The sequence below is a fragment of the Capsicum annuum genome, unplaced genomic scaffold, assembly GCF_002878395.1.
Source record: "Capsicum annuum cultivar UCD-10X-F1 unplaced genomic scaffold, UCD10Xv1.1 ctg82961, whole genome shotgun sequence".
Lineage (NCBI taxonomy): Eukaryota > Viridiplantae > Streptophyta > Magnoliopsida > Solanales > Solanaceae > Capsicum > Capsicum annuum.
Window position 1 is genome coordinate 86 of NW_025893793.1, and position 11,539 is coordinate 11,624.

General features: G+C 34.7%; 1 protein-coding gene across 1 annotated transcript; it reads right to left on the reverse strand.

Moving 5' to 3' along the window:
- Positions 1-1,258: 1,258 nt before the first annotated feature.
- Positions 1,259-8,535, reverse strand: LOC124895565 (putative late blight resistance protein homolog R1B-16). The gene is made up of 2 exons (XM_047405991.1): positions 3,800-8,535; positions 1,259-2,716 (listed from the first exon to the last, which is right to left on the reverse strand). Exons 1-2 carry the CDS (start codon positions 6,525-6,527, stop codon positions 2,682-2,684), a joined length of 2,763 nt encoding a protein of 920 aa, XP_047261947.1. The 5' UTR covers positions 6,528-8,535; the 3' UTR covers positions 1,259-2,681.
- Between the last annotated feature and the right edge of the window lie 3,004 nt (positions 8,536-11,539).

Sequence of the window (11,539 nt, forward strand, 5' to 3'; positions counted from 1 at the left end):
TCATACCTGATCTCTGAGTGACTAAAATGGTATTAAATTTTATAGATAACAAAGTGTTGGCTTCTGATAAATTGGGATGATAACTTCAATTATATTTCTGAGATAGAGAGTGATTAAAAGATGATTATAGACAATATCTGCATATACTTTTCTCAAATCTCATAAATGAAATTATTTAGAGATATACCTCATTGATATATTAAAGAAAGAACTTGGCCAATTTGCTGTACCAATCAAATTTTTTATATTTATTAGCTGTCTGCAACTGATACATTGTGGATCAGGCAGCGTGTCCCGTTGGGTGATAACGGCGTTACAAGATGTTTAGCAGATCATGTGAAGTGACCTAGTACGGAGTTGAGATCTACAGTTGATGCCTTGTTTCGAAAGTCTTCTTGACAAGTGGTGGTCAAGCGGCGTGTCCCACTGGTTGGTAGTGGCGGTACTGAAAGAGGGGACAAGGTGATGTGGTCTTGGTTTGAGGTGGGGATTGTTGAGAAGCAAACAATCCCACATCGGAGAAATAGAAGATGCATGTCCAATATTTAAGTGTCATCCAACTCCACTAGTATGAGGCCTTTTGGGAGGTGCCCAAAAACAAATCCGTGAGAGCTTGGCCCAAAGCGGACAATGTCATACTAGTGCGGAGTTCGGGTGAGGTTGCACGCAGTCCCAACAGGTTGTGGGTACTTATTGGAGCTGGTTGAGGTGTGTGCAAACTAGCCTGGACACTAGGGCTGTCCAGCCTGTGCGATCTATCCACTCATAGAATGCCAGGAGTTCTCCTCAACTTTGACCACTTCTGTGCCTCGTTCTTTGGCTGGCTATCTTTCAAGCAAGTCCTTGTCGTATTGGCCATCGCAACTAGCTAATAGAAACCTATCAACATCATACAGCTCCTCTTCCACTATCCGTGCAATGTTTTCTTGGACCGATGAAGTTGATTCTTCATATTTCTGAAGTGTCGAATCAAGTGTAGTAAAGTAGGTGGTACTGACATGAATATGAAGTAGACATAAAGTCTGTAACAGATAAGATAGTGAAGAGTACAGACTGAAGTTGCCTGATTTCTTAATTTTTACCTCACCGTTTTTGCTGCTTTGTGAATCGCGTTTTTTTAACACTATCGGTCTCGTAAAACTTGCAGCTTTCAAGTCGTAACTGCATTTTGGAAGCAAGAGAACAGATATGACCTATGCAAGTATAGCATCTCTTATAAGAACAATGGAACTGCTGTTGACATCTGATTCGCCAATGCTATCCCTTGCTTGTTATCACAGAGAAGAAATTGTAGATCTTCGTAATAAAGTGAGTTCCATAGAGGCATTTCTCAAGAACTCGGAGAAACAAATCGGTAGTTATTGGGCAATGACAGATTTGGAAGCACGGATAGGTTTTGCGAATGCTGCTGAAGACAAAATTGAATTTGGACTACGAGAAGCTATGATAGCAGAAGATGAAACGCAGACAGGAAAAGCACATGAGAAACTTCGCGAGAGCTTGCGGCAAGTAGTGAAGGACATTGACTGTGTCCAAGAAGATTCGAAAGACATTCAAGATCAGCATCGACATGGTCTTGGCACAAGGTACAAGTTTAGAAAAATTACCTACTCTGGAAGTTTTGAGAAATATGGTGGGACGTGACAAGGAAAAGAAAAGGATGTTTGAAGAACTTACAAGAGGCTCCTCCGATGAACTAAAAGTAATCCCAATTGTCGGAATGGGAGGCATAGGTATCTCAACAAAACCAGGTACAGTATTTGTGGAGGGAAATTATCAAGCATTATCGGACCCAAGTCCGAGATTCTGAGTAACTTGAAATGTTTAAGCTCTGATTCGAGAGTACAAACTGAAGAATAACGACAAAAAGAGAAAATGGAATGAGTTTGTTTCAAGAGATTGTTGACATTTTCTGCAACAGTTTCCCAATCTTCTATTATCCTTTTAGATTTGCGCAGAAGGCCGGCAAACACGACAATAGTTAGTGGTAGTCCTTGCAATTTGTCCACGATTTGCTTCCCAATAGTCTCGAATTCAGATGGTAATGTTTCATTTGCAAATGCTGCATTTTTAACAAGGTTCCAACACTCATCTTGATCCACGAAGCTTATCTGCAACGAAAGATTCTCTGTACCAGCATAACAAGCCACTTCATTGTTACGGGTAGTCAGCAGTATTCTGCTCTCGTTGTTCTCCATCAGAAAACATTGTTTCACATCATCCCATGCTTTACTACTCCAGATGTCATCCATGACAATTAAGTACCTCTTTCACTTTAAACTTTTCGGTAGCATGTCTGCTAGCTCTGCCTCGTCTTTCATCGTATCTGCATCATCTAAGTTGATTGTAGAATGCAGAAGACTTAGCAAGATTTCCTTTACATCGTGTTGTTGTTATACGGTAGCCTAAGCCCAGACATCAAAACGATGTAGAACGGATACTTCATCATTAGTCACATAAGAATATACGTGGAAACCTGTATATTATATCATCACCTACTTATGATTCAAGGCATATGTACTTACAATTCTATTAACTCAAAAATATGTCACAATACAAAAGATATCACATCTCCTTAGAAGCCACACATTGCTTGAAACCGATAATTTAGTGGTGATTTGTGACAGAGGAACCAATATGAAATCCCAAGAGTTCAATCCTTCTGCCCTTCAACTCCTTTGCTAATATTCTTCTGGTACAGAATCTCTCCCCCTCACTGAGAAGAAACAAAAAGGGTCAGTAGAAGTTCGACAAGTCACATTATTCAGATGCAGATTTAGAGCAGACACATGCTAAAATGTTGAAACTACATTTTTTGGAGAGCTAAATTGCTTATATTACATCTTAACTAAAAATTATTTACTAATTCAAGCAATGAGCTGCAAATATTGATGTATAATTTTATATATTCTATAATCAAAACATTCTTTATCTCACTTACCTTGATAATATATCAAAAAGATGATTATTCAAAAGTTTTTTTATATATATTTTTTCAATGTTATAATGTATTTTTTAAAATAATTAATTTTTATATGGGATATCTGCACAACACTCTTGATAGACTCTATAAATCCGTAAAACGTGATACATTTACATTTATGAAAAACATAGAGTGGTGAACTAGAATCAACAGTCTATAATAGTATCAAATTGTTAATCTATAATTTCAGGTTATTCTGAACATATATGATGTGTTCGTACCACTGTATGATGTGACTTGTGAAAATGAGAAACCGTGTGTAACCTTGACACATATATACTTACCTCGATAAAATTAATACAAAGTATTTCACTACTTGATATTTTGACTATTTCACAAAAGAGTTGAATCCAATTAAACCACATTTGTTACTAGAATTTATACAATCGATACCTTAAAATTTGTGTGCAGATGACAACAAAGAGAGCAAGCATCTACTCTTCATTTTCCATTTTATTTTTATTGTAATTTAATGGCAGGGTTGGACATTAGCCCATTTGTCCGTTCAACCCATCTTAACCTGCCCAACTTCAGCCCAAACAACCCATTTGCCACTCATAGACGGAGGTAGTAACAATTAGAGCCAATGTTCTCACATTTAGCAAGCTTAAACTAAAGTACCAAACTGCTCAAAAATATATTTAAGGGGCCATTTTCAACTACCCTCAAATATAAGCGATATTCTTGTTAATTTCTCTTATATTTTAAGTAGGATTTTAACCAAATTTTGTCAAGGTTATTTTTGTGAAAGAATACGGGGAAAAGCTAAATAACTTTTGTGTACGACTTGACTTGTGAAAATGAGAAAGTGCTTACATGGATCGGAGATAAAAACATCCACGGGGTTGTTTCCGAGGTCTTCTTGTTCTCGTTGAATTCTTGCAGCAAATTCCCCAAGTTCGGGAAGACAACTTGTTAGCTCAATCAGCTGTAGTGTGTGGATTTCTGCAAACTCAATGGGTAACTCTTTCAAATAACTGCATTCTTTAAGCACAAGCCGCTCAAGGACAGGAAAGTTGTCATTTGTGGCTTTCCAGTACTTGATACGATTATCTTCAATTAACAAATACTTCAATCGAGTAAATACTTTAACATTTGGATGCCATTCTTCGCCATCACAAGCATCATCGATGATCTTCAGTACCTCAAGGTTAGGCAACTCAGCTATGATATCCATGTACGACCAACCTAGATAAGTACTTTCCAACTTCAACTTCTTGAGTGTTGCTGGAAAAGCTTTTGCACTGGTCACTGGCAAAAGGATGCAAGAACATCTTATAAAACTCAATGTTTCAAGTTGCTGCAGATAGACAAGATTGTTGTGAAGCCCAGAGTCCGAAAGATTGTTTCCACTGAATCCTAATTTTTTAGCATTCCGAATCCCCAAAATAACCTCCTTTGTGCAACAACAGGAAGATAAGTAAGAAGTAGTTTGTATGATTGAAAAACCCGTGTGACTTCCTTTGTCAACAGATATGGTTGGGGGATTTGGCAGATAAAATGATCTCACTTTGAGATGCCTTAATTGCATTAGTCCCCAAATTTCTTCGGGGAAAGTTATTAAATCTGATCGACCAGTAGTCCCTGTAACAATGAATGTCTGCAGATTCCATAACCTGCAAATTTCTGGAAGAATGTCTAAATTCTTACGGAATTGCAATGCTAGGTACCTCAACCAGATGAGGCTCAGTATCTGTAGAGGGAAATTATCAATCTCTATGTGTGTCAACTCCAAGACTTTGAGTAATTTGAAATGAATAAGCTCTGATTTAAGAACAGGAGAAGAAAATGAATACTTAAGATGAAAAGAGAAAAGAGAACGGGTTCGTTTCAAAAGATCGTTGTTGTCATGATCTCTCAACTGACGATGTACAGGGGTAAGAAGAACCCTATAAAAACCAAAATAAATTTCATCACCAGTCACGCGCTTAAAGGGCTGCATGTTATGCATACTGTCAAGCACAATGTCGTTCATGATAAAAACATTTCCCCTTTGAATTTCTCTCAAGCACAGGTCATATATTAGATCATGAACCTTACATGATCTAATTTTTGTTCCATCTAGACTTTTCTTGCAGACGAGGACTAGACATCTATTAACAAGCTCTTGCAAACACTTCTCGGCCTCTCCTTCCAAATCATTTTCCAACTTCAGGAACCCCTCGGCCATCCATGATCTCATTAAATTCTTCACTGGTATCTCACTGTCTTCTAGAAAAATCCCAAAATGCAGAAGACATGCTTTTAGATCGCTAGTCAAGTGGTTGTAACTCAACCCAAGTACACGTGAACATTGTTCATCAGGATCATTTGCGACAAGTGACTTAACATCTTTCGCAACACTTTTCCAATCTTCCATTGCCCTTTTAGATTTCAGAAGTCCAGCAACCACGACAATAGTTAGTGGTAACCCATGACATTCATCTGCTATTTGCTTCCCAATAGTCTCAAACTCATATGGTAATGCTTCATTTGCAAATGCGACACTTTTAAAAAGGTTCCAACTCTCATTTTGATCCATGAAGCCCATCTGCAAAGAAAGATTCGTTGTGCCAGCATAACAAGCTACTTCATTGATTCGTGTAGTCAACAGTATTCGACTTCCTTCATTGTCTTCAGTTGGAAAGCATCGTCTCACGCCATCCCACACTTCACAACTCCAGATATCATCCAAGACAATCAAGTACCTCTTTCTCTTTAAACATTTCTGCAGCATGTCTGCAAGATCTGCTTCACCTCTCGTCGTAACCGTGTCATCCATATTGATCGTCGATCGCAGAAGGCCCAGCAAAACTTCCTTTCTGTTGTGCTGTTGAGATACAGTAGCCCAGGCATGAACATCAAAACGGCGTAGAACTGATTCACTGTTGTAAACTTCTTTCGCTAAGGTTGTTTTACCTATGCCTCCCATCCCGACAATAGGGATGACTTTGGGTTCACCAGAGTAGCTTCTAGTCAGATCTTCTAACAAGCGTTCCTTTTGATCATCACGTCCAACCATATTATTGTTAACATTGAGAATATTGTTTGTTAAACTTGAAAAATCTTGAACCAATGATCCCTCTGATACTTGTTTGCCTTTATCTTGAATCTTTGTCGACTCGTTCCTGATACAATCTATGTCATCTGCTACTAGTTGCAGGGTATCGGAAAGCGTCTCATGTGTCTTTTCATCATTTGCCAATACAATCTCAGTTACTCTTAGTTGAATTGTTTGTTCAACAATATTTGCAACTTCTTTTATCTCTACTTCCAAATCTGTCATTTCCCCCGAAACATTGTTTTTCTCAAAGTTCTTGACAACTACTTCCAGGGAACTAATCTTTTCATGAAGAGCAGAAAAATCTTCTCTGTGATCACAGGTTAGAGATTGCATTGGTGAATTGGATGTCAAGAGTGATTCTATTGTTCTCATAAGAGACGCCACACTTGCATGAGCCATATCTTTTGTATTCACGTTTGCCTTTGCGATTATGACCTGAAATCTGCAAGATGCGATGACGTGATACCCATTCTTTAGTATGGAAACATCTTTGTAGAACATGTCCTTTCACCCCATGTAACTTTCCCAACCCATTTTATAACCCTAAAGTCGTCCTAAACTAGCAGAAATTTTCAAAATCCCTCATTTTCTTCTGCCCAAATATTCTTAGAAGCAGGAACGCATAGAGTTCAAGATTCAAGGCTCAAATTCCATAATTGAAACTATTTATACAAGGTATTTATTTCAAGTTATTCGTGTTTTATAAATGATGGATTGAGACTAGAGTAGAAGATTGATTTTTCTAAACTTATGTGATCGCTCAACTAATAGTTACTCCCTCTGTTTCAAAAAGAATGACCTGGTTTGACTTGGCACGGAGTTTAAGAAAATAAAAAAGATTTTTAAATCTTGTGGTCTTAAATAAAAGATACTTTAATCCTGTGGTCTTAAGTATGCCACGTGGAAAGTTAAAAGTAAAAAGTTGTTAAAAATGGAAAGAGATCATTCTTTTTTAAACGAACTAAAAGGGAAAGTAGTCATTCTTTTTGAAACAGAGGGAGTATTAGATTAGAAATATGAGTAATTAAGGGAAACTAACTTTTTAATGGTAGAAATTTGGGAAGAAGCAACTGATCACTGCAATAATATACCTAAATATGAGGATATAAAGAAAAGATATAGTAGCAAATCAATAGAATATACATGAAGAAAAGACATGAAGAAAACCAATAGAAATATGTCGTACCTGATCTCCGAGTGACTAAAATGGTATTAATTTTTATATAGATAACAAAGTGTTGGCTTCTGATAAATTGGGATTATAACACCAAATTATTGAGACAGAAAGTTATCAAAAGATGATGATTATATTATGTTAAATTGTCACCATACTATTTTTTGTTGTCATGTACTTTTTCTGAATGATATATTTTGCTTTCTTTTTTAGTTGTCATATTTTTTTTCTATTTTTTATAACTATTTTGGTTTACTGGGGTCCTTCAAAATGTTCAACTTTATTACTAAAAAATCATTGTTTCTTCAACTTTCTCCTTTTTGAAGCTAGTATTTTCTTTCTAAATGTTCGAACTAATTACTATAATTGATCAGCTATTGTATAACACAGAAGACTAATGTATAAAATCGATCGGATTGATAATGGATCTGTCCATATATCAGTCGAACCAATAATCGGTCTTTTCATATATCAATCGGATCGATAATTGATCATAACTATATCGATCGAATCGATAATCGATCTGTCCATATGTATCAGGGCTTTGATTAATTTGTAATTTTTAAAAGATTTTGGTGGGAGGGTTTTTTAAAAATAAATTTTGTCAATTCTACGGATCTTTTGTTAAATGGTCTTCTCAAGTCTTCTTTTAATTAAATAGACTACAAGTTTTTGTTTTGGGGGGAAAATAATCCATTTTAGAGACAAATCTATTATCTATCCAATTGATATATAGACAGATCGATTATCGATCTGACAAATCAATTGTCGATCCGACAAATCGATTATCGATCCGACCTATATATATGAACAGATAGATTATCAATCTGACAGATCGATTATCGTTCCAACATACATATGAACAGATCGATTATCAATCTGACAAATGAGAAAATAGAAGTAGGTCATTTTTCTAATTGAAAACTTGAAGAGGCTTAATAGCCAAATTTTCTATCAATTCTTGAAAGTTGGTGACGTGTGGAATAATTTATATCTTTTACTAATACTTGTAATTAAATTTTAAATCAAAAATAACTTAAAATACTCAAAAGTGGGTCATTTCATTAAAAAAAAAAAAAACTTATTAAATACTTGAAAGTTCTGTTTAACAAACAATCCCAATCCGTTGTACAAGGATGATATATACAAACATTCCAGTGATAAAATGACAAGAAGGTCAACTAACCTCTTAGTGGCAGATAAAGGTTAAATGGACTGAAAACTAAATGCTTGTACTGCAACAAATACAATGACAAGATAATACAACAAGTTAAATATCAATAACAATCAATAAATGAATGAAGCAAAAAGTTTATATATATATATATATATATATATATATATATATACATAGTATAGTAACCAAGAAAAAGGATCTGAGAAGACACAGAAAAATGGCATACCAATAAAGGGCTGCAAGCAATAAAGTGTAGGCAATCAGAGTAACCAAGTAAATTCTATATAAAGAAGAAAAGAGTTGACTTCTTCAAAAAGAATGATTACTTTCCTTTTTAGTCCGTCTCAAAAAAAATGATCTCTTTCTATTTTTAACAACTTTTTACTTTTAACTTTTCATGTGACATATTTAAGACCACAGGATTAAAGTATCATTTATTTAAGACTATAAGATTTAAAAATTTTCTTTATTTTTTTAAACTCCGTGCAAAGTCAAACTAGGTCATTCTTTTTTAAACGGAGGAAGTATATTATACTAAACCAAGTTGGTTACCTCTTAACTGGCATTGTAGTTTCCAAGAAGAAAATGACAGTCGAATGCATCACTAGTGGGGTTTGGAGAAGGGTCGGTCTACTATATCTAGTCTTACCTTTTATTTCTGCCAGAGGATTTTTTACGACTTGAATTGGTAACCTCCTGATCACGTGACAACAAATTTACGAGTTACTTCAAGGCTCTAAAAAAAGTGGAAAAAAAAAGATTAATTCAATACCTGAAAATGGTCGAATCATAAGGGTCTGCTGTAAGGAGTATTATCTTGCTTTTCTGTCAGATGCTGTTTCCACGACTTAAATTTGAGACCTCCTAATTACTCACAACAACTTTATAGTTAATTACTCTAATGCTCCAAAATACAAGGAAAGAAAGAGTTGACTTCATAGAAAAACGTGCTCAATCTAGGGAAGAACATTAATCTTTTTTATTTGAGTGTTGTACAATACTCCCTTCATTTCGGAATAAGTGAATTGTTGGAGTATTTATTGGTGTTTCAAAATAAGTACATCATTGAATTTTTTTTTCAAATTTATCCTTATGATTTGACAATCAATTAACTTCTGAAAAGGTATTCCAAGGTTAGTTTTTTCTTTTTTAGGGGTAAAAATGGAAAGTTGCGTTAAATTTATGTCTTTAATATTTTTTCCTTAATCTGTGAGCCAAAATCCAACAATTCATTTATTGTGAAACGGATGAAGTATAATATAAGAAACCATGTCCGGTGGCAACCACTAAATTATTTAATAGCTGGTCGTTAGAAACTCTGAAATCACATGAGCTTGGATAACTGCCACTAATTTTTATGCCAAATACAGATTATGTAATCAAATACACCTTCTCAAAAGCTAAATACATAAATGTGCTGTTTAACTTGGCCTCTAATTCACATCTATGATTGGATGTGTTTGTGACAACCTATTAAATGAATCGTTTTGCTTATAAATAATGGAAGGAGCTTTTGTCAAAACATTTGAGCAATAAACTGAAATTGAGGATTTTTTTTGTGCGTTTGCCTACGGATTGATGAGGAATATGAGCGTCCGAAGGTGTTTAGGGCAAAACTTCTTGGGTTGCTCGTGACGACCTATTAAAGCATATGTCCTATGTGGCATTCTACGTGGCCAATTTCTTGTCCTTTATGGCGTCCTATGTTTTTATGTTACATAGGACGTATGTGTCTATTTGTTCAACTTTATACAAGGTTAAGTGCCTACTTGTGCACACCTAAAGTTGGAGGTCATATATAGGTGTAATTTGAGGTCAAGTTAATGCGCATATTTATGTATTGACATAATACATAAATATGACCCTAAACTTGACACCAAATTATAACTTTAACCTTAAACTTTGATAGTGCACAAATAGGACATTTAACTATTTAAAACCTGAACAAATATGACCTCCGATTTTGCAATCCCATGCGTGAGTTTCACTTGTGCCCACGTGGAAAGGTGATCCAATCACACAGTGTCACGTCATTAAAAGGGCTGACATGGCATGATGACGCAGTTTCAATTAAAACAACGTCGTTTAGGGACCTTTTATTATTATTATTATTATTATTATTATTATTATTATACTATTTCTACATATTACGTACTACTATTGCTTCTATCAATATACTACTACTACGAATCATAATTACTATTACTATTTCTACAACATTTTAATAAAATTTTCATCTTAATAACGTTTTATTAATAACGTTTTAATAACGTTAATTTCATAACATTTTAATAACGTTAATTTAATAATATTTTAATAATGTTAATTTAATAACGCTTTAATAACGTTAATTTAATATACTACTACTGTCCTTAATAACGTTTTAATAATATTAATTCAATAACGTTTTAATAACGTTAGTTTAATAATGTTAATTTAATAACGTTTTATTAATACTGTTAATTTAATAATGTTAATTTAATAACGTTAATTTAATAATGTTAGTTTAATAACATTAATTTAATAACGTTTTATTAAAACTATAATATTTTATTTATTATTAGTATAATTTCATCTTTTAGCTGAAAATAATAAAAAACTCAAGTGGGAGCCTCGAAAACATAACTAATAAATTATGCATAAACAAGCCCTTTAACTTAGCTCCAACTGGCATCTACACCCTCCAACTTTGGAGGTGTACAAGTAGACATACTCATCTTACAAGGAAAATCTCACATGACTTGCCATGTGGAATGCGTGCACCTCACATGATTTGTCATGTAAGAAGCGCGTGTACGCTTGTTCAACTTTATCAAAGTTTAAGTGCCTACTTACTTATATGCACACTCAAAGTTGGATGACAAAGATGCCAACCGAGGCAAATTAACGGGGACATTTATGTACTATGCCTAATGTACACATTTGGATAGTGGTATGATACGACATCCACAGGATTGTTTTTGAAGTCTTTTTGTTCTTGTTGAATTTAGATAGTGGTCCTAATTTTTTAACATTCTGAATCCCAGAAAAAACCTCTTTCGTGCAACAACGTGGAGACAAAGTAAGAAAATAGTTTGTACATTTGAAAAACCCATGTGGTCTCCCTTTGTCAACAGATGCGCTTGAGCGATTTGGCAAATCAAATTCGTCCAGTTAGAGATG